This window comes from Chiloscyllium punctatum, chromosome 38 (assembly GCF_047496795.1).
Source record: "Chiloscyllium punctatum isolate Juve2018m chromosome 38, sChiPun1.3, whole genome shotgun sequence".
Taxonomy (NCBI): Eukaryota; Metazoa; Chordata; class Chondrichthyes; order Orectolobiformes; family Hemiscylliidae; genus Chiloscyllium; species Chiloscyllium punctatum.
The window spans coordinates 12,314,108-12,338,069 of NC_092776.1; the positions used below are offsets into that span (position 1 = coordinate 12,314,108).

Below are 23,962 nucleotides of genomic sequence, written 5' to 3' on the forward strand. Positions count from 1 at the left end.
TGGGTCCCTGGCGCTGTGAGGCAGAAGTGCTAACCACTGAGCCACCTTTTCATTCAATGAAAACTGGGAGGAAATTGTTCTCTGGTGCATTCTCCATGGAAATGCCTCAACCAATGAGAGTCTGCTTCCCTACCAATCAGTAATCGGTTTGGCGTGTAGTATCAATTGTTGGTCCCTTTGAAATTTGGCATTCTTGCGTCAGTCCTGGTGAATGTGAGATGGAACGCTCTGCCATTAAATTCAACAATTTTTTAGAGATATAAATGGGCCTCAGGTCAGGAGAAGGTGAAATTCTGAAGGGTGACTGCAAATATGGTCGAAGTGTTATCATCTAATGAAGTTCTGAAGGGATGGCTCTTGTTTGACATAGTGACTGTGAGTTGTTTCATACTGGAGAAGGCAGGTGGAGGCTTGACTTAACTTCTTATTCCAAAGATGCAACAACTCCCTCAGTATTTTCTCTGGATGCGTCAGTCTGGGTTACGTGCTCAAATGCCTGAGCATGTGTTCTGACGCAGCTGTGAAGTCCACATCTTCACAGCTCTCTGGAGAATTACAATGATGTGGATGTGAGGAATAAATGGGAATGAAATTTGTCAATGGGACTCGAATAAGACAGAATCTGAAAGATTAAGCTAACATCACAAGCAAAGCTCTGTCCCATCAAGATAAAATGAACTGTCCCTGGGAGGTGCTAGCCAGTTGTCCGCATACCTGTTGGCTGTACTGTAAAATTAGACCTGATTGTCTTATAATGACAAATATGTAATGTAACTAGCTATTAATTAATATGTAATAATCCTTTACTGCTTGAGTAAGGCTGAACCCATCTTCTGTTTAAGGTGTCAGAGAGCATCCTTCTGCAGCTGGTATCAGGAGCTTGATTTATTGAATGGCATTGTCAGCTCAAAGTTGGAAAGTAAATTACAAACAGGTATTAAGGAGGCTACTAAGGGTGTACAGACAGGTCAGGTGAATGGGCAAAGATCTGACAAGTAGAGTCTAATGTTGAAAAATGTGAAGGAAGATTAAAAATATCTAAATGGTGAGGGCTCTGAAATGCAGGGGAACCAGGGGCTCCCAGTGCATGAGTTACAAAAGGCCAGTATGCAGGTACAGCAAGTAGTTAGGAAAGCTGATAGAATGTTGTAGTTTATTGCAAGGGGAATTAAATACAAAAGTAGGAGGGTTATATTTCAATTATATAGAGCACTGGTGAAATCACATTTGAAGTATTGCTTACCAGCTGGTTTCCTTGTTTAAAGAAGGAATTAAATGGATTGGAAGCAGTTCAGAGGCTTCCAGACTAATACCTGGAATGGATGAGTTGTCTTATGAGTAAAGCTTTTATCCTCTGGAGGTAAAAACAATGACTGCAGATGCTGGAAAGCAAATACTGGATTAGTGGTGCTGGAAGAGCACAGCAGTTCAGGCAGCATCCAACGAGCAGCAAAATCGACGTTTTGGGCAAAAGCCCTTCATCAGGAATAAAGGCAGTGAGCCTGAAGCGTGGAGAGATAAGCTAGAGGAGGGTGGGGGTGGGGAGAGAGTAGCATAGAGTTCAATAGGTGAGTGGGGGAGGAGATGAAGGTGATAGGTCAAGGAGGAGAGGGTGGAGTGGATAGGTGGAAAAGGAGATAGGCAGGTCGGACAAGTCCGGACAAGTCAAGGAGACAGTGCTGAGCTGGAAGTTTGAAACTAGGATGAGGTGGGGGAAGGAGAAATGAGGAAGCTGTTGAAGTCCACATTGATGCCCTGGGGTTGAAGTGTTCCGAGGCAGAAGATGAGGCATTCTTCCTCCAGGCGTCTGGTGGTGAGGGAGCGGCAGTGAAGGAGGCCCAGGACCTCCATGTCCTCGGCAGAGTGGGAGGGGGAGTTGAAATGTTGGGCCACGGGGCGGTTTGGTTGATTGGTGCGGGTGTCTCTGAGATGTTCCCTAAAGCGCTCTGCTAGGAGGCGCCCAGTCTCCCCAATGTAGAGGAGACCGCATCGGGAGCAACGGATACAATAAATGATATTAGTGGATGTGCAGGTAAAACTTTGATGGATGTGGAAGGCTCCTTTAGGGCCTTGGATAGAGGTGAGGGAGGAGGTGTGGGCACAGGTTTTACAGTTCCTGCGTGGCAGGGGAAAGTGCCAGAATGGGAGGGTGGGTCGTAGGGGGGTGTGGACCTGACCAGGTAGTCATGGAGGGAACGGTCTTTGCGGAAGGCGGAAAGGGGTGGGGAGGGAAATATATCCCTGGTTGTGGGGTCTTTTTGGAGGTGGCGGAAATGTCGGCAGATGATTTGGTTTATGCGAAGGTTTGTAGGGTGGAAGGTGAGCACCATGGGCGTTCTGTCCTTGTTACGGTTGGAGGGGTGGGGTCTGAGGGCGGAGGCGCGGGATGTGGACGAGATGCGTTGGAGGGCATCTTTAACCATGTGGGAAGGAAAATTGCGGTCTCTAAAGAAGGAGGCCATCTGGTGTGTTCTGTGGTGGAACTGGTCCTCCTGGGAGCAGATACGGCGGAGGTGGAGAAATTTTATCCTCTGGAGTTTAGACAAAGTGACTTGATTGAAATCTATAAGAACCTGAGAGATAAAAACAGAATGCACTGGGGAAACACATCAGGGTGGGTAGTATCTATACAGAGAGAGACAGAATTCATGTTTTGAGTCCTTTACAACTCTTCATAAAGTTTCAAATTATATTAGACTGAAAACGTTAGGGGAGTGAAAGGTTATGGAGGGGCTAGCTGGGAGTGTGGATTCAGAGCTAATTGGATCTTTGTAATTTACTACCCAGAGTGAGGTGGATGCCAGAACATTGAGAAAATTTAAGGAAGAGAGAGACAGATCTTTAATTAGTAATCATAGAATCGCTACAGAATGGAAGCAGGCCATTCAGCAGCACTGAAATGTTCTATGAGTCCCCACCAACCCTCCAAAAAGCATCCCATTCAACCCCCTGTCCTATAACTCTGCATTTCCAATGGCTAATCCACCTAACCTGCACATCCTTGGACACTCTGGACAATTTAGCCTGGCCAATCCACCTAACCTGCACATATGTGGAGATACTGCTTTAACAGATTGTGGGGATCCAGCAGGAAAGTGGAGCTGAGACTGAGATGAGATCAGTTATGATCATATTGAATGGTGGAGCTCGCTCAAAGGATTGAATTGCCTCCCCCACTCTTATGAATGGTGGAGAGGAGGCAAGTGGCCTAATTCTTTGTTATTATGACAGCAACTGAACATGTGCCTAATAAAGTATATAATAAAATATGCAAATACATATTCATCCTTTTTTAAAAATGGCTTGGATGCAGCATGAACAGCAGAGGGACCTTGACTCTTGGCATGTACATTGAAGATCCTTGGGTGAAAAGGTATAACCCACATTCCTTTCACTAGTTGCAGTGCGGGCCTCCAGACGGCTAGGGGGTGCTGTGTGCAGCCGGCAGCGCCGCTCCTGCCGCTGCGCTCTCGTTGTTCCTCATGATGGCGGCGCCTTGAGCTTCGCGGATGTTGCTGGTGTTCTTCGCGGAATCGCTTTTAACAGGGTGGGCAAAAAGATCAACTTTGAAAAAGAAACTTTCCCAATATCAAAAATAAAACTTTTAAAGGGAGAGAAGCTTCAGCTGCAAAGTGAAAATAAAGTGCAATATTGGGAGGGGATAAGTATCACTTGGATAGAGAATGACAACAACTTCCTGTAACTGGGGAGAGAAGGGGATTTAGAAAATTTAACTCTTTGCAATTATTTATTTTCATATGAAAGTGCTCTTTTGCAAGTTAGTTGCAATTTAGCACTTAACTAATTTAATCCTGCTATTGCATTCTCTTGTTATTGACTTTCTGTTTCGTATTACTTCTCCAAAACAATTCCTTATTGAGTATGTGATAGTGATACATGTTGAATTATCAGTATTCATTTGCAAGTTGTTTTTATTGTTATGTTGCAATCTGTTAAAATTGCATAAGCTGTTGACAGATTACAGAAAATGGGAAGTGTTTGTTACCCCCTTCCCCCATTCCTCGCTCCCACCCCAACCAATAAACCATCTGAGGAGCTCTAACTAAATGATTGCTCTTTCTAAAATTCTTCTGTCGTGTTTTGAGGGTGCCAATATTTTCCACCTGTCCATAATTGCCCCAGAGAAGGTGCTAGTGGGATTCTTTCCAGGATTTTTGTATCTTCCACATTGAGGTAACTAATACATAGTTCAAGGTCAAGATCAGAAGTCACATAACACCAGGTTATAGTCCAACAAGTTTATTTGAAATCACACATTTTTGTTCATCAGGTGAAGTGGACTGAAATAAACCTGTTTGAACTATAACCTGGTGTCATGTGACTTCGGACTAAGTCCATCCCAGTTCAACACTGGCACCTCCTCATCAAGGTCAAGATGTTGTATGACTTGGAGGTAAAGACATCCCAGCTCTTCATGAAATGACCTGGTGTCCTGACGATTTCCTCCCTTTTTGTCAAATATAAACTGTGCCTGAGGTATGGGGAATAGTGTCTATATGAAATATTGATCTTCCTTTAAGCATCCATCACAGTGGAACTCTGCATCCATTCCCCCACTGTCCCCTGATGGGTTTCAAAAGAATTGCCACTGCCTGTTTGGCATCAATGGTTCCATCATTGATGTCACTTTTTACTCAATCTATGTAGTAAGGTTGCCAACTCTGACTGCAGGGTGATAACTGAAACCATTTGGGAATAGGTGTGTGTGTTTGTATGCAGGGAAGCAAAATAAATAATCATTAACAACTCCTGGGGAACTGTGAATAGCTTCTAAGGAGAGAAAGCATTTTGAAAGATTGTAGGGTGAGCAAGAATCATAAATGGTTTGTTTTTTTTCTGGCATGAAAGATGAAAGATCTATTGAGAAGTTCAACTCCCACCTGACCACTGAACAAGACTTGTCCTGTGAATATCAGACTTGGAAATGGGTTCACAAATGATAGAAAATGTACAGCAAACAGGGGTTAGCACCGTTTCCCTGCCTTCCCAACCCCCCCCCCCCCCCCCCCCCCCCAAAAAAGCCTTGAGTATACTTATTGACTTAATACTATATAATCCACGTACTCTTCTTGAGTGTCAGAGGAAGTAATTTTATTCACTCAGATCTTTAGGAGTCTTTGGGATTCTTCTCCTCCAGAGACCAGTGGATATTCAGTCAGAGGTAGATAAAGGAAATCCAGGAATTTGGGAATAAGATGAGAGAGCGGAGTTGAGATCAAAGATCTATCGCAGTCTTCTTGAAAGTGGCAGCAGCTCAAGGAGCCAAATGGCCTGTTCCTATCCTAGTTCTTATTTTCTTATGTGCAGACAGTTTTTGATGTTTACAGTAGAACAGTGGGGTGTTTAACTGGGTCACTATAGTAATTACTCTATTGGTTTGTATAAATATTTATTGGCAAGGGATTGAGGACTGTGGTGGTAAATGATTCCATAAGATTCCAATTCCATTCTATTGAAACTGGACAGAGGATTATTGTCTGTGGAATAATGGATTTCAGGATAGAGAATTGTAAATGTGTGGTGATGTTCTGAAGCTGGGAATCAGGCAGTGTTTATTTGGAACATTCCGTCAGAAACTTCAGTGATTAGGGAGTCTGTAATAGTGTGTGCATGGGCTGTGGGAGAGTATAGGAGGAGATGAGTCTGTTAGGAGTACGTGGAGCGACTGTGGTAGAAGAGTAAGTAAGTGGGAGAGAAAGTGACAGGGGAGAGTGTACAGGGTTGTGGGAGGGGATTAAATGGATGGGGAGAGTGTATGTGGGGTTGTGGAAGGATTGGGTTGTTCAGTCAAAAGGCTTTATTACGTCCAAATGTGAAGTGAAATCTAGGAAAGTATCTGCCATTTTGCCTTCAGCATTATTGACTGAGTGACCATTGCTGCCAACAGCTGCCAGATGGAAGAGTGCCCATCAGCGACAGTGAGTGAGCTGATAATTGCCAGTGAGACGGCAGAGGCTGCAAGACAACCAGACACCTACAGCCTCCCACTGGAACCAACTCCGGCCCAGGGAGAGGAAGGTCACCGAGCTGCCACTGCAGTGGATAAGCAGCCAGAGGCACTCCCTGTGCCACAAGGCAGCCAGGCCCCTGTGGAGGGGCTGGTTGTGGTTGGCAGCTCAGCCTCTGAGCCAATGACTGTTTGCGGCAATGGCACCCTGCTGCTGGATGTTCGGGAGGAGGCTGGGACTCCAGGAAGCAGCCGGGTTCACGAATCACCGACTCAGAGCCCAGAGCAGGTGAAAGTGAAAGGTAAAGGTCCACACTGCAAGGGATCAGTCCAGAGCTCCAAGATAAATACAACCTCTTCGGCCTCAGCCTGTGCTGGATGATCCTATGAAGAGTATTCATGTGCTGGGCAATACTGGAACATGCATGTGTAACAAATGCAGATGTTTCCTATTTTATTATTCTTCAGAATCTTCCAGCACAGGAGGCCATGTGTCCATTGAACCTGTGACAGTTCTGTCAAAGAGCTATCCAGTTAGGCTGCTCTTTCCCATAACACTGCAAAATCTACCTTTATCTCCTTGCACTACTCTCTCAAACATCATATTACAACTCAACTTGCTGTGCAACTCTTTATCTCCCATGACCCTTTGTAATTTGGATACCTCAATTAGAACTCTCTTTTACTTCTTTTTGTTCTAAGGAGAGCAATCCTAACTTCCATGGTTGCCCACATCACTGTCCCCTCTGGTATAATTCTAGCACATGAACTCTTCCTCTGATTCTGGAGATTATGGGTTTGAGTCCCACTCCAGGCGCAAAATCTGGCTTGATGCTCCCAGTGAGGGACTGCTGCATTGTCAGAGATGCTGTGTCATAGAGTCTTACAGCACGGAGAAAGGCCCTTTGGCCCAAAATGGTCCATGCTGACCAAAGTTTCTGTCCACTTTAACCCCATTTCCCTGTACGTGGCCCATATCCTTCTAATCCTTTCCTATCCATGTATTTGTCCAAATGTCTTTTAAATGTTGTTAATGTACCCGCCTCAACCACTTCCACTGCAGCTCATTCCATATGCGTACCACCCTCTGTGTAAAAAAGGTACCCCTCAGGTTCCCTTTTATTCTTTCCCCTCTCACCTTAAACTAGGCCTCGATTCCCCAACCCTGGGAAAAAGACTGCATTCAAGCCTTTCATGGATAAGATGTTAAAACATGGCTCATTCTACCTCTTGGTTAAATGTGAAAGATCCACAGGACTAAGTGGAGTAAGAGCAAGTGTATTCTGTCTGGCATCCTGCGGAATGAACCGGTTGTTATCAGATTGCTGTTAGTGGGAGCTTGCTGTGCACAAGTTGGCTGTCATGTTTCCTACAGTGCATCAGACATTACACCTCCAACAGTCCTTGATTTCCTGTAACACACTATGTTTTTTCTTCTTTAATTGTTCATTACTGGCAAGCCCAGCATTTGATGCCCATCTATAATTGCCCTTTGAACTGAGTTTCTTGCTCGGGTCATTTGAGAGGGCAGTTAAGAATCAGCCACATTGCTGTAGGTCTGGAGTCACGTGTAGACCAGACTGGGTAAGGTTGGTAGTTTCCTTCCCTAAAGGACATTGTGAACCTGATGAGTTTTTACAATAGTCAATGATGAATTCTTGGTCACCGTCACTAAGACTAGCTTTCATTTCCATGTTTGAGTTGAATTTAAATTGCACCAGTTGCTATGGTGAGATTAGAACCCATGACCTCAGGGCTGTAGTTTGGGCCTTCGGATTACGAGCCCAGTGATGCTAGAACTACAGTATTATCACCTGCTTGTACAAATGCAAACCTTTGTTCTTTTGTATTCCCTCTATGTCCCTTAAAGACTGAGGGAAGAGACCCCAGAGGAAGTGTAGTAGAGATGCTTCCTCATTGTCCTCCTGCTGTCCCTATCTCCCATGCTGGGCTGTAACTGATGCTGATCGTTCTCTTTCCAATGGGGGAGGTAGCAGCATTGAGTGGCTGCACAAGTCCACTAGTTGTCAGCTTGTGTAGCTCTGGTTTCTGCTCAGACTGGACTGTCTGAATGTGCTCATGGAAAATATCCCTTGACTTATTTCCCCGCAGAGAACATGGACCTTCTGGAGACAGCGCAGGTACTGAGTGAGATTGCGGGCCTCCCCCTGGTGGAGAATGACCGGCCTGAAGCCGAGGAGCAGGCTGAACCCCTGACTGAGAGGCCTGAGCGTCACCTCTTAGTCTTGTCGACCGTGGCCCGCGAGAGCCTGGAGCTTCAGGTGCCCCAGGAGGTGATGCTGGAGCTCCCCAATGGCATCAAAATGTACGGAAAGGACCTCGCCGCAATCACTGAACTTCTACACCCGACTCAGGTACCATCCACACAGCTGTGAGGATTGGACTTGCAGGAATAAACATTGCAGAACCTTTCCAATGTCAATGCAGTGAGGCAGAAACTTGCTCAGGGAGTGTTTGATGGGGTCAGTGTAGAAGACGCTTCACTGTTTCTGACTCTGTGCTGTCCCTGTCCTGTGAGTGTTTGATGGGGTCAGTGTAGAGGAAGCTTCACTCTGTATCAAACTCTGTGCTGTGCTGTACCTGTTCTGTGAGTGATTGATGGGGGACAATATAGAGGATGCTTCACTTTGTATCTAACCTCATGCTGCCCCTGTCCTGTGAGTGTTCGATGGGGTCAATGTAGAGGAAAATGTGCTTTCAGTTATAAGAGTAAAGAAGGTTTCATTCTGTCTTTAGCCCTGTGCTGTCACTGTCCTGAAAGTAAGTAAAAACAATGACTGCAGATGCTGGAAACCGGATTCTGGATTAGAGTGGTGCTGGAAAAGCACAGCAGTTCAGACAGCATCCAAGGAGCAGGAAAATCGACGTTTCGGGCAAAAAGCCCTTTATCAGGAATTCCTGATGAAGGGCTTTTTCCCCGAAACGTCAATTTTCCTGCTCCTTGGATGCTGTCTGAACTGTCCTGAAAGTATTTGATGCAGTCAGTGTCGAGGAAGTTTTACTGTGAGTTTAAAAGAATAGAGAGAGCTTTACTTCCAGGTTACTTTCAGCTTAAAAATGTAAAGGCAGATTTATGTTCAGTTTAAAAGAGTAGAGAGATCTTTAATCTGTATCTAACCTCATGCCATACATGTCCTAGGAGTGTTTGATGGGAACAGTATCAGGGATACCTTCCTCTGTATGTGACCCCCATGCTTTCCAGGGACAATGTTGAGGTAGCTTTAGTTTTGATTTAAAAGAGTAGAGGGAGTTTGACTTTGTTTCTAACCCTTACTTTGCCTCAGTTAGGAAGATTTGCATTTGCTGTGCCTGTAATATTTCTCACCCAAATATAAGAAAAAACTGTCACTTGCCAATCACAAGTGTTAACCTCTGTTCAGACTGTGACCTTTCAACTCCCAGGTGCTCCTCCAGACGGGACCACGGAAGTTCACCTTAGCTACAGCTGACACTGTGATCTCAGCTGGCTCTTTGCTCTTCACCGTATCGCAGGAGACAAACCAAGAGGAACCACTGGCAAAGTCACAAGGTAACATTGGCGCCATTTCTCAGCTCAGTTCTGCAGTTCCCTGAACTCATATTTCTTGAACATAGATCTTTACATAGTTTCTTTACGTAGATCCAGAAGTGGAAGCGGAAGGGAAATTGTACAAGTGCTACCTCTGCAGTTTGACCTTTAATCGCCGTGGCAACTATGTCCGACATAAGAAAATCCACATGGTTAACACTGAGGTGGGTGGTGTGGTTTTTTTTGTACCTTTTGCTTCCAGCTCAGTAATGGTACCTGTCTGCCCCTGAAATAGCCCAGCAAGGCACTCCGTTACATTCAATGTGCAGGCTCATCTCTACCTTCTCAAAAGTAATAATGAACTGAGAGCAATCAATGACCTTACCAGTGACAGTATCAGCTGGTGAATGAGCTAAGGAAAACTACTTGGGACCCACAGAGCAACAAACTCTCAGCTGTGGATATTTTGACTTCACCTGTAAAGATACATTATGATCCACCTCTGGAGTGAGTGGGTCTTGAACCCTAGTCTTCTAGCCCGGAGATTAGAGACACTGTTACTCTGCCACAAAGAAGCCCTCAACTCTGAACTGTACACTGGGACTGTGCAACCAGTTAATTGATGGCAGGCAGGACTGTGCTGGCTGTATGGTTGATCCCGGGAATGGGTTAAGAAAGGAGAAATCATCTGGAATTCTGTAAAAGACCACTTTTGAAAATAGGCATGTGAGTTTTATGTATGGTGCTGTGTGATGTCCTGAGACCTTTCTGATTCAGGGCAGACAAAGAGTGGTTCCCAAGAAAACTTTGAATGATTATTTCATTTCGCTTTTGCTGAATGAGGAAAGAAAATTTGTGGGGAGTGAAAATTCTGTCATTTCTGTTAAAACCAAGGAAAGGTTCTGAGTGGCTGGGAATTGAGTCATTGATGTTTCACAGTGATGGGCTGGTTTGGTTTCTCCACCCCTCCCCCCCCAAAGTGTGGAATATGAAAGAAAAGTTATTTATAAATTGACCTTCACAGCTTCAGGATGTACGTTTGAAGTCTGGTCACTGTTGCAGTGTTTGAATAAGTAAGTGGGCCTAAGAATGGAATAAATATCGGTCAAGTCGGTGTGGAAAGGGGAGCTCTCCTTTTGAATTGTGTGTGATATCTGAGTGAAGCGACGTCCATTTAATAACTCATCTGAAAGATGGCACCCTTTGACAATGCAGCACTCGGTTAGAGTTGCTCTGGAGGTACCTGCCTGAATTTTGTGCTTGAGTCTTTGTTCTTAATCCCTTGACCGGCAGAGTGAAAGTGACTGACAGTGTGGCGGGACGGGGAGAGTCAACAAGACATCCTATGCCCGGTCACTGTGGAGTGACCACAGTGATGTCCATTGGCTGGTCTAGATTGGGTCACGTGGGTTGACCGAGAGAAAGTTTAGATGTTGAGAATCGAACACCACAACTAATTCTGTCCTTGCTATGTTCTGACGTCTTCTATTGGGTCAGTGGCAACGATTAAGGATCCTGAAAATGCAATCTGTGTTTGTCTCCTTAGTGCCGTACTGAGCCTGCCGTACTGAGCAACACTGAGTGAGACAGCTGCTGTTAACTCTCTTTCCCCTCCTCCTCTTCCCAATCTCTGTCCACCCCTCCCTTGCAGGAAGATGCCAGATACAAGTGCCCACACTGTGATCGCCAGTTCATCCAGCACTGTGACCTGCGGAGACATGCTCACATTCACACAGGGACACAGCCCCACAAGTGTGACGTATGCAGGAAAGGCTTTCTCAGAGCCAGGTATGGAGAGAGTTGGCGAGAGCACAGGCTGAGCCACCGGTCATCTCTTCCCCTTCCCCACCCTGGCTCGCTTGTGGTTCAAAACAGGGCACGTTGGAGAAACTCAGCAGATCTGTGGAGAGAGCAGAGAGTCAACATTTTGAGCCCAGTGACCCTTCTTCTGAGAGGTCACTGCACTTGAAACGTTGACTGTTTTTCTCTCTGTCTGTACAGATGCTGCCAGGCTTGCTGAATTTCTCCAGCACTTTTCTATCCCTAGGTCTTTGTTTGGTTTCAGTTTGTGGGTCATATTTTGATTTACTCTAATTTCAGTGATCTGGTAGTCCACAAGAGATTCCACACCAAAGATCGTCCGTTCCAGTGCAGCCAGTGCCAGAAATCCTTCTTCCAGTCCGGTGAGTATATCACAGGGATCTCCACAATCTACTCGATTGGACTGCAGCCTGCAACTCACTGCTGCGTATCTGCTAATTGATGTAGAAAACAGTTCAATCCCTTTACAATCCTCATTGTTACCAAACACCCATTCCAAGTCAAGTTTCAGCAAGAGCCATCACCTCTCCTCCCCAAGTCAGAATACTGAATGGACTCACAAACTCTTAACATTCGCCTGTACCTGTGTTTTGGTTTTTGCCGCTGTTTACCTATTATTTACTATCTCTGCTACGTAACTCTGTGATTTGCCTGTATTGCTCGCAAGACAACGCTTTTCACTGTGCCTCGGTACACATGACAATAAATTCAATTCAGTTCTTCCCTTTCACCAAACATTTTGAGTTAGACCTCAGCTCTGTGTCACCATTCCCTGTTTGATGTCTATCTCTCTGCCTCTCACTGGTCTTCGACTAAGCAGGTAAAAGGTTCAAACCTTCCCTCCTTTCTGGGTTGGCTTCAAGTGTATGTATCTTGCCCGATGGGTTCTATCTAATCGTCTGGGTTGTAGGAGCTCATCAAAACTCTGTCCACTTGACACTGGTGTAGCTGCATGGACACGGGTGTACCTGCATGGACACCAATGTATCCCTCACTGCTCCCCCCTCCCCCTCCACGTGAACAGCAAGAAGGTCCAGAAATAACCACAGCTCAGGCTCCTTCACAATGATTTATCATTTTAGAAACAAAAGCTGTTCAGTCCTCTCATCTGAGACAGACAGAACTTGAATGTGACCCAGCGGAAAGTGTTTGGTTATTTTAATGTACAGAATGCCTGTAATTTTGAACCACGTGGCTTTTCTCAGCCTTGCCCTTGATGATGTGTCACATGTCAGGTATGGTAAACATCAGCTTGACATTAAACGTCGCTACAGAGCTCCTGACCCCCTGTTGAAGGTTTCGTGTACACAGACTCCACACAGATCTGCATTGAGCACAATTGTGATTACCCCCAGAGTTGAATAGTTCATTGAGTGGCTGTGCCGGATGGTTTGGTCACCATATGTCATGCATCAGATTAGAAACCGTGGTACCCAAAGAGCTAAGATTGATCCTGAGTCTCTTCAATCAGATTTGTGCCACATTTAGGATGAGACTCCCTGTATGGGGATTGGGAGGGAGATTTACACTTGGACACTGGTTATTTTGGAGAACGAGTTGGTGATGGAGGTAGCTCAGAATAGTCTTGGAGCTGAGCACACGTGGAGAAGTCAGACAAAACTGACAATGACAGTGCTGACACTTCTATAGAACGCTTCTTGCAGTTTTGGAATGGGAATTGGTTCCCCCTTGGTCCTCCCCCCTGCTCCCAGCTAATTGAGAAGTGGAGTGGGCAGTCTTTATGGTATCCTGACCAATATCAGTCTACCACTGATAAAGATTAACTAACTGCTCATTCACCACATCTCTATCGTTGCCACCTTCCTGTGTGTGGGGGTGGGGGAAGCAAATGCCACTGCTGAAAGAGCAGGAACTAAATATTAAAATTACTCCACGCAAACACAAACTATTTGTGGATTAATCAGAATTGGAAAGAACTTGCTTTTTATTTTAATCGCTCCTTCATGACTACAAGGCTACTGCAATGTTTCACGGCCAATGTAGGACTTTTAAACTGCTGTAATGAAGGAAGTGGGACAGCTAGTTTGCACACAGTAAGCAATGAAGAATAGCATTGTGATAATGACTGGTTTCAATGATATTGGCGGAGGGGCTCTTGATAGTTGTTTTATAAAACCAAGTTGGTTTGTTCTTTCTTTCCTAAAGGTGGTTCATTATCCTTTCTGTTGGGGGAAAGGAAAGAATTACAAAATCTATTGGTACAGGCGAGTGGGATGGGAGAAAAGCTAATTGAGAGACGCAGTGATTCCTTAACGCTTTAGCCAGGGTTGTCCATCTGACTGTACAGCATGCTTCAGGGAGATTACACTCTTCAACCACAGAACCATTCGGCCCATCAAGCCTGTTGTGGAACTTTTGAAAGAATGATCTAATTGGGTCTTAGGTACAGCTTGCAACCCCTCACTTCCCATATCATAAAAACACAAACATATAAAACCCCCGCCCATTTAGTGTTCTTCAAGGGTGTGGTCAATTGCCCTTTGAAAGTTCAGATGGAACCTGAAACTACCCCCAGCCTTTCATGTATGGCAAGGGGTGGGGTCTGTGTATGTGTGGGTGTGTGTGTATTAGATTAGATTAGATTAGATTAGATTACTTACAGTGTGGAAACAGGCCCTTCGGCCCAACAAGTCCACACCGCCCCGCCGAAGGGCAACCCACCCATACCCCTACATCTACCCCTTTACCTAACACTACGGGCAATTTAGTATGGCCAATTCACCTGATCTGCACATCTTTAGAGTGTGGGAGGAAACCGGAGCACCCGGAGGAAACCCACGCAGACACGGGGAGAACGTGCAAACTCCACACAGAGAGTCGCCTGAGGCGGGAAATGAACCCGGGTCTCTGGCGCTGTGAGGCAGCAGTGCTAACCAGTGTGCCACCGTGCCGCCCATCATGCCACCGTGCATGATATGTATGTGTATATATAGAGTGTGGGGGTGGGAGGGTGTGGCTGCAGTGTTAGTGTCGCAGACTTTAGTAACCCAGAGGCTCAATCTAATGTTCTGGGGCCAAGGAATCAAATTCTGCCCCCCCGGCCCCCCCGCCATGGCATCTGTTGGAATTTACATTCAATTAATTACAAAATCTGAAATTTAAAATAGTCTCAGTGCTGATTGCCCACGAAACCACCAATTGTCATAAGGAAGTATCTGGTTCCCTAACATCCTTCAGGAAGATTTTCTGTTAATCCGCTGTCCTTACCTGTTCCAACCTACATGTGACTCCAGACCCACAGCAATGTGGTTGACTCTGAAATGGCCTAGCAAGCCGCTCAATTCAAGGAAAGTTGGGCATGGGCAACAAATGCTGGCCTCAACAGTGACACCCACATTTCGTAAAAAAAATTCCGATCTTAAGAACTGCCTTTGTGGGAAAGTGTTCTGCTCAGGGATGTGATTTCTCGTTTGCGTGACTGTGTCCCTGGGGTCAGCGATGTGTGTGTGTGTCTGGTGATGAGTCAGCTGCAAACTGAACAACCTTGTGGCAACTATGGGATATATTCCATTGTTGAGACTGGCAGTAACCCTTGCCATTCTATACATTCCTTCCTTTGCATGTGGGCTGCGTGTTAATATGACAGGGCTATCAATCCAGTAAATTCTTCATGGTACAGGAACAGAATACTTCAGTGTTATGGTCATGAGCTTACACCTCTGCTTCCCTTCCCCCTCCGCATTTTACTGCTTCTGACTTTCTGTCATCTTCTTTGAAAAACAATGCCTTCTCCAGTGATATTGACTGGTCACTACATCAGTATGGTGCAGAGAGCAGTAACCATGCTCTGCTGCGATAGTATCTCTGATACCAACTGCATTCTGCTGTGTAACAGGGTCAATTGCACTTCTTTTGGGTATGGTGGTATCCCATTCAATTGTGGCACAAAAGCAGAAATTGCTGGAAAAGCTCAGCAGGTCTGGCAACATTAGTGGAGAGAAATCCAAGTCAGCGTTTCATGTCCAGTGACCCTCAGAACTGCAACAGTTCGTTATCAGATTGCTCTTTTTGTGGGTTGGCTGGTTCCCTCTGTTAAACCACAGAGCACAAGCTTGATCCACATGCTCTGTTTAGTGAGAGTGGCTAGGAACCGTGTAGTTAGCTTTTGTTCCCCTAGGTAAGGGGGAAAGAAACAGCATTGATCATGGACCTAGCTCTGAGTCACCATCCCCTGACCAAATGGTGAAAAAGGTGTGTGTGTGTGCACAAGACAGAGGACTCCCCAGTGAACACATTCTGTCTCATTTAAACAGGCTGTGACTACTAGAACATAGAACATAGAACATAGAACAATACAGCACAGAACAGGCCCTTCGGCCCACGATGTTGTGCCGAACTTCTATCCTAGATTAAGCACCCATCCATGTACCTATCCAAATGCCGCTTAAAGGTCGCCAATGAATCTGACTCTACCACTCCCACGGGCAGCGCATTCCATGCCCCCACCACTCTCTGGGTGAAGAACCCACCCCTGACATCTCCCCTATACCTTCCACCCTTCACCTTAAATTTATGTCCCCTTGTAACACTCTGTTGTACCCGGGGAAAAAGTTTCTGACTGTCTACTCTATCTATTCCTCTGATCATCTTATAAACCTCTATCAAGTCACCCCTCATCCTTCGCCGTTCCAACGAGAAAAGGCCGAGAACTCTCAACCTATCCTCGTACGACCTACTCTCCATTCCAGGCAACATCCTGGTAAATCTTCTCTGCACCCTCTCCAAAGCTTCCACATCTTTCCTAAAGTGAGGCGACCAGAACTGCACACAGTATCTTTCCTAAAGTGAGGCGACCAGTACTGCACACAGTACTACTCTCCATCTGCTTACATGAAGAAGAGTCACTTGGAAAAGCTTTATCAAATAGTAGCTATTGTTTATAAATTGTTTTGCTGGGTTTGGCAGAGTGAGTTAGTTGGCGGTAATGGAAGAGACAGAGTAAAGGGGAAGTTAGGGGTGAATGAGCAGAGGGCATGGAACCTTTTCCAAGGTGTGTTATATTCCACAGGTGACCTGCGCCGTCACATTAGAAACATCCACATGACCAATGCCCGAATGCTGAGCTGTGGTCATTGCAGGAAGAAGTACACCAAGGAAGCAACACTCCTTCATCACATTCAGACAGTACATCAGGATGTGCTGCTACAGACCCTGCAGGACCAGGGCCAACACAGCAGGTATGTCAGCAGACACCAAAATTGGTGGTATAGTGGATAGTGAAGGAGGTTACAAAGAGAGCTTGATCAATTGGGCCAGTGGGCTGAGGAGTGGCAGATGGAGTTTAATTTGGATAAATATCGCATTTTGTTAAAACAAACAAGGGCAGGACTTATTCGATTAATGATATCGCCCCGGGTAGTGTTGTAGAACAGAGAGACATAATCAGGTCCGTAATCCATTGACATTTGCATCACAGGTAAACAGGGTAGTTAAGAAGGCATTTAGCACACTTGCCTTCATTGCTCAGTCTAAGAGTTGGGTCATCATGTTGACGTTGAACAGGATGTTGGTGAGGCCGCTTTTGGAGTACTGATGGCCCCGCTATTACAAGGATATTATTAAATTGGCGAGGATTCATCAGAGATTTACAAGAATATTGCCGGAGGGCTTGGATTATAAAAATAAGCTGTTTTATTTTCTGAAACGTAGGAGGTTGAGGGGTGACATTATAGAGGTTTATAAAATCATGAGGGGTATAAATAAGGTGAACAGCAATGGTCTTTGCCCTAGGGTGGGGATGTTCAAAACTAGGGAGCATATTTGTAAGGTTATTGCTGTTGCCTCTTTGTCTTCTCTAATTTATGCACAGCATGGTCCCATAACCAAAAATGCCATAGTGACTAGACAATCTCTGTTGAGGAAAGGTAGGGCTAACAGTAGTGTTTTGCAAAATTACCAGCTGAGGCTGGTCCTTGATTAGCATCTCATCAAAGAGATGACACTTTCCAACAATACAGGACTCTCTGGTACTGCATTGGGAGTGTCAGCCTGGGTTCAGTAGTCAAGGCTGTGAAATTTTCTCCTGACTCCAGGGCAAGAGTGATACCGACTGAACATGTTCACACCCATGAACAGTAGAAATTTTTTTTCACCAATTTTTATGTAAAGATAACTAGTGTGAAGAGATTCCAGCTCATATGGTTTTTGTGTGTGTGTGTCTCTCTGGATTGCAGTGAGGTTAATCTATCAGGGATTGGAAATACAGCTGACACTGAAAGTCCCCTTCACACGTACGGGCCTGAGGATGTGGAGGCAAGCTCTGCCAGTTCAGGTACAGAAGACAAAAGTTGCAATCTTGCTGACAATGACCTTGCTGGGTGGATTAACATGTTGCTTGAGAGATGATAAGATATACAGGCTACAGTGCTTCCTGGTTTGAACCATGTTGAAAGGTTTCAGGAAGGGAGGCTTAACCTGCAATTCCTCAGTCCAAATGTGCTGTAACTTGTGGTCTTTGGGTGATCAACCACGAGCAGAGATCATGTCCAGCATGGGGATGCTGAGCAGCGGCGAATTTCCCTTGCTTTGTTTCACATGTTCACAGGAATTATTTTCCCCCCCCCCAAACTTCTAATTGCAAGCTCAGCACAAGCAAAAGGATTGGACACTGTGATCCTTTCTGCTCTGTAAGGATAAAAATTAAATTGCATTCATATCCCTGGGATGTCCAAATCTAGGCAAAGGTAATAAATAATTTTTTATAGAATCCCTACAGTATGGAAACAGACCATTTGGCCCAACAAGTCCACACTGACCCTCTGAAGTATTTCCCACCCAGACCCATTCCCCTCCCCTATTACTGTACATTTCCCCTGATGAATGCACCAAGCCTTTACATCCCTGAATACTATGGGCAATTCAGCATGGCCAATCCACCAAACCTGCACATCTTTGGATTGTGAGAGGAAACCGGAGCACCTGGAGGAAACCCACACAGACACGGGGAGAATGTGCAAACTCCACACAGACAGTCGCCTGAGGCTGGAATTGAACCTGGGTCTGTAGCACTGTGAGGCAGCAGTGCTAACCACTGAGCCACCGTGCTACCCTTTTTAAAATTCACTCATAAAACATGGGGTCACTGGCTAAGCCCAGCTTTTATTGCCCATCCCAGATTGCCCTTTCAAGATGCCCTCTTGTATTGTGACAGTCCAGCGGTGAGACAGGCACCCACAGCACTGCTAAGGAGGGAGTTTCAAGATTCTGACCCAGTGACAGGAAGGATGGTTTCTAAGGCGGGACTTTGATGTGAAATTACATTGGTTGTGTTCTCCATGCACCTACGGCCCTTATCCCTCTGTAGTTGAGGTTATATGTTTGGAAGGTGCTGACAATGGAGCTTCAGTGAGATAGTGCAGCACATCTTGTAGATGGGACACCCTGCTATCATTGCGCATTGTGGAAAGAGGAAATGTTGAAGGTGGTGGATGGGATACCATTCAAGCAATCTGTTTTACCCAGGGCTGTTAATGGAGCTTCACTGAACCATTTGCAAGTATTCCATTGGCTTGTAGATGGTGGATAGGCTTTGGGGTGTCAAAAGCTGAGTTCCTCACCACAGTGTTCTTGGCTTCTGAGTTGCACATTTGAATAAGATTATTAACTATAAAGTAATGGCAACAGTGTGGATCAGGAGAGAGAATCAATCAGCTATGCTTCAATGCAAGAGTAACATGGCTGTATGGACGAGCATGGTATGTAATATGCAAAGGGTGGTGAGTGTATGGAATGAGCTGCCAGAGGAAGTGGTGAAGGCTGGTACAATTACAACATTTAAAAGGCAAATGGATAGGTACATGAGCAAGAAGAGCTTAGAGAGATATGGGCGAAATGCTGGCTAATGGGACAGGATTAGTTTAGGATATTGGCGTGGATGAGTTGAACTGAAGGGTCTATTTCCATGCAACTCTGACTTGATCTACCACTTCTTGTCCCATAGCATTACCAGTCAAGGCAGAAAGGAATGAAGAGCCCTCATTGGCAGAGGTATCAGCTACAGCATGTGACACGAAGACAGGTCAACTCCTGGTACCCACAGTCACAGCCAACACAAGGGAGCAAACTGGGGCTTTTCTTGAGTGCAGTGCAACAGTGCCCAACCTTGTGCTGATAGATATGGAAATCACAGGAACCACGGAGGAGACAGCAAGTCCCCTGGGGGGGCAGAGAGAGTGAAGTGCATTCTCCAGCAATATAATGACGCATCCAGCTGAACCACTTGTCCTTTACTGAATACTGCACCCTGGGTGCGTCTGCCCTTACATCCACATGCAAACATCACCGCAGTCAAAATGTATTTCAACATCAAACCAAAAACATGTTCATACCATCAGCTGCTGTAAAGAATATAAAAAGGTTGTATATTTTAACAAAGAAAGCCTACCCCTTGCTTTTAATAATTCAGCCATTCATAGCAACTGCATCTAAGCAGCCCATTGGATAGTTTATTCCATTCTACACTATGGGAACTCTTCCTGACATTTGTTTTAAACTTCAAAACCTGCAAATCTGTCTCCCCCACTTTGCAGTAGTTTAAAATCAACCTTCTACCTGACATTTTAACTGCTGAGTCAGATCTCTCCTTCAGGATTCAGGTTATGGACAAAACGTTTTCTGAAATCATTTAATATTTTGCTGTATTTTATTGAAAATGAACTCTCACCATTCCCAACCTCAGGACCCTTCATGATCAATAACTTTTGATGTGGTCACGTTGGAATCACAGTAACCAGTCTGAAATAGCAAATTCTCTCAAACAGTGATGAAACAATGGCCAGATAATCCATTTTAATTGCATATGATACATAATCAACAGGCCAGGCTGGGGGGTGGGATTATTCACCAGCTTCTTGGGTTTTTGGAGTGAAGTTGTAATGTGCCTACCTCTGGACCAGGATTCCAGTCCCATCTACTTCAGAGGTGTGTAATAACATCTCTGCACTGATCGATTAGAAAACACCTTCACTACTTCTCTCTTCAATAGTACTGTGGGATTTTTATATCCAGAGAAGGGAAGTGGGGTCTTGGGGTATAATAGTTCATGAAAGACAACACTCAAAGTACTCATTTCAGTTCAACTCTGGATTGATTGTGCTCAAGTGTCTGGAGTCACCTGAGCACGCAGCCATGTGATACAAAGAGGAGAACAGATATTTACTGAACCACAGGTGACACTCATTTGAAATAAAGGCTTGGCTAGAGATAGAAAAGATGACTATGAACCCCGGTCTGGTGGGTTTAGTTGCTGCTGTAAACTGGTCCTGGACCTTCATCTAGTGCGAAATGAGAAGGTTAATCACTTTTTAGAGCAAAGGTTTTCAAGCGTTTGAAATTGCTAGCACTGTTGTGCAAAAAAAACCCAATAAAAGCCTCAATCCCTGCCAGTAAATGCCAAAAACCCAGAGGACTTGGAACCCTGAAGTTTACATGAGGTATGAAGTGTGGCAGAAGCCCAAAAGCTGTTGACTACTCTTCAGCCATTTTGCATTCCATGCACAATCTCAAATCTCAATTCTTATGAAACCATTAAAGCTATAAGCTGACCTGCAAAACTGTTGAAAGGGCATAGACCTAGAAGATTTACAATTTCTCTATCCAAAAGTAGGCAGCATTTTATATTTTGTCCTTCTGGTCCTTTCCTGACAATAACTGGTCTTGGTCTTTACCCCAGTCTTTTATCATTTAGCTAAAAAGAAACTTCTGGAGAAACCTATCACATTTGGCAACATCTGTGGAGAGGAGGCAGAGTTACTATTTCAAGGTCAGTGATTTCTCTTCAGTACACATCTGAAGGGTCACTGGTCGCACCTTCAACTCTGCCTTCTCACCTTAGCTGCTGCCAGACCTGCTGAGTTTCTCCAGCAATTTCTAATTTAGAATATCAAACATTTCTCCCCTCCCTGGAAGACACAGCAGGCTGATAGATCACGCTTTCAGGCCTGTCATAGCAAACCTACCTTTATTATTTCCTTCAATGTGGCTGTCAAACACATCATACAACTATAGGAGTAGAGCCTGAAGCAGAGTGAAGTTTGAGAATCTTCCATATTCCAGTTTCTACCACGAGCACTTTCATTTAAAAAGGTGTTGGGGATACAGGTGTTGTCTCTCGCTCAGTCAAGATATTGATGTCCCAATCCTCTTGTGTTCAATACGGAGTCCGATTCATTTTATAATCAATGCTTGATTCACTTTTTGTCCCCATATCTAATCCCATTAAAGGGCTCGCTACTGTAACTGTCAGCCAAGTGCAAATATTTCTTGCTGTGACGACTGGCAATTGATTGACAACCTGAGCCACATGAAGATGATTTCCTTTTCTCCTCTTGAAAAAGGAGCCTTTGGTGCCAGACAAGAAATAAGATCATAAGAAATAGGAACAGGAGCAGGCCATTCAGCCCCTTGAGCCTGCTCTGCCATTCAACAGGAACATGGCTGACCAACACATGCCCACTCCCCTGCTTTTTCTGTAATCCTCAATTCCCCTACTGATCAAGAATCTATCAGGCTCAGTGTTAAATATACAAAAGGACTGCCCCCACAGCTCTTTGAGGCAAGGAATTCCTTTTCACCTCAATCTTAAATTAGCACCACTTTATTCTGAGACCATGTCCTTTGGTCTTAGACTCTCCCATGAAGGGTAACATCCTCTCAGCATTTACCTTATTAACCCAATTAGAATTCTATATGTTTCAATAAGACCACCTCTCATACTTCTAAACTCCATCAAGTAGAGTTTTAACCTCAGAGATGTAAAACAGAAATAGATGCTTAAATCCAACTTGTCAATGCCAACCAGATATCCTAATCTCGTCTCATTTACCTGCACTTGGCCCATATCCCTCTAAGCCCTTCCTATTCACATACCAATCCAGATGCCTTTTTAATGTTGTGATTGTAGCTGCCTCCACCACTTCCTCTGGCAGCTCATTCCCTACACGCACTACCCTCTGAAAAGTTGCCCCTTAGGTCTCTTTTGAATTTTTTTTCCCCTCACCCTAAACCTATGCCCTAGAGTTCTGGACTCCCCCACCCCAGGGAAAATACCTTGTCTATTTACCCTATCCATGCCCCTCATGATTTTATAAACCTTTATAAAGGTCACCTCTCAGCTTCCAGTGATCCGGGGAAAACAGCCCCAGCCTGTTCAGCCTCTCCCTGTAGCTCAAACCCTCCAACCCTGGCAACATCCTTGTAAATCTTTTCTGCACCCTTTCAAGTTTCACAACATCATTCCAATAGGAAGATCAGAATTGCACTCAATATTTCAAAAGTGGCCTAACATGTTGTGTACAGCTGCAACATGACCTCCCAACTACTATATTCAATGCTCTGACCAATAAAGGAAAGCATACCAAATGCCTCCTTCACCATCTACCTGCGACTACACCTTTAAGAAACTATAAACCTGCACTTGAAGGTCTCTTTGTTCAGCAACACTCCTCAGGATCTTACCAGTAAGGTGTACAAGTCCTGCTAAGATTTGCCTTTCCAAAATGCAGCACCTCACATTTATCTAAATTAAAATCCATCTGCCACTCCTCAGCCCATTGGCCCATTTGATCAAGATCCCATTATACTCTAAGGCGACCTCGTTTGCTGCCCACTACACCTCCAATTTTGGTATCATCTGTAAACTTACTAACTATAACTCCTATGTTCACTGAAGTCCATACAGATCACGTCCACTGCTCTGCCCTAATCAATCCTCTTCATGACATTTTTAAAGAAAACTCAATCAAATTAATGAGACATGATTTCCCACAGACAAAGCCATGTTGACTATCCCTAATCAATCCTTGCCTTTCCACATACATTTAACTCCTGTCCCTCAGGATTCCCTCCAACAACTTGCCTACCACTGATGTCAGGCTCAACGGTCTATAATTCCCGAGCTTTTCCTTACCACCTTTCCTAAATAGTGGCACCGCATTAGCCAACTTCCAGTTCTCCATCACATCACCTGTGATTATCGATAATACAAATAGCAAGGGGTACAGCAATCACTCCCTCAGTTTCCCACAGAATCCTAGGGTACACCTTTACGCATTTTAAGACATCCAGCACCACCTCCTCTGTAACATGGATATTTTTCAAGATGTCATCATCTACTTCCCCACATTCTATATCTTCCATGTCCTTCTCCACAGTGAACACTGATGCAAAATACTTGTTTAGTATCTTCCCCATCTCCTGTTTAATCTTTGCTCATAAGACAATCCCTCCATACTAGGGATCATCAGAGTGAATCTTCCCTGAACTGGCTCCGATGATACTGGGGACTAAAACTTTTCAGTACTCCAGATGTGGTCTCACGTGCACCTTGTACAGTTGCAGTCAGACATCCCTACTCTTATATTTTAACCCCCCTTGGAATAAGGGCCAAATTCCATTAGCCTTCCAGATTACCTGCTGCCCCTGTGTGCTAGCTTTCTATGTTAAATGCACAAGTACCTGCAAGTTCCTTTGTGTTGCAGTTTTCTCAGTTTATGAACAGAACACATTGGTTTGGTAGTACTTTCAACTGATGTTCCAAAGGTATCGCCAGTAGGAGTCACTGTGTAGCACAAGGTGAAGAGTTTTGACTGATATCGCTCCAGATACCTAATCCCTACCAAACTTCA

At 44.9% G+C, this 23,962-nt stretch overlaps 1 protein-coding gene across 2 annotated transcripts; it reads left to right on the plus strand.

Moving 5' to 3' along the window:
- Nucleotides 1-3,466: 3,466 nt before the first annotated feature.
- On the plus strand, nucleotides 3,467-23,898 carry LOC140463347 (uncharacterized). 2 transcript variants are annotated; one of them, XM_072557171.1, is made up of 10 exons: nucleotides 3,467-3,547; nucleotides 5,909-6,270; nucleotides 8,081-8,343; nucleotides 9,392-9,518; nucleotides 9,609-9,721; nucleotides 11,149-11,285; nucleotides 11,598-11,680; nucleotides 16,348-16,516; nucleotides 17,513-17,610; nucleotides 19,279-23,898. In XM_072557171.1, the coding sequence occupies exons 1-10, from the start codon at nucleotides 3,510-3,512 to the stop codon at nucleotides 19,512-19,514; spliced, it is 1,626 nt and encodes a 541-aa protein (XP_072413272.1). In that variant the 5' UTR covers nucleotides 3,467-3,509; the 3' UTR covers nucleotides 19,515-23,898. The 2 variants fall into 2 exon arrangements, with proteins under 2 accessions (XP_072413272.1, XP_072413273.1); XM_072557172.1 differs by lacking the exon at nucleotides 17,513-17,610 and having other exon boundaries at nucleotides 19,279-19,461.
- The last annotated feature ends 64 nt before the right edge of the window (nucleotides 23,899-23,962 follow it).

Excerpts from the sequence above, each read along its gene's own strand:
- LOC140463347 (XM_072557171.1), top strand. The coding sequence starts at position 3,510 with ATGTTGCTGGTGTTCTTCGCGGAATCGCTTTTAACAGG. Across the intron at positions 8,344-9,391 it reads AACTTCTACACCCGACTCAG|GTGCTCCTCCAGACGGGACC; the intron begins GTACCATCCACA and ends TTCAACTCCCAG. Across the intron at positions 11,681-16,347 it reads GAAATCCTTCTTCCAGTCCG|GTGACCTGCGCCGTCACATT; the intron begins GTGAGTATATCA and ends TATATTCCACAG.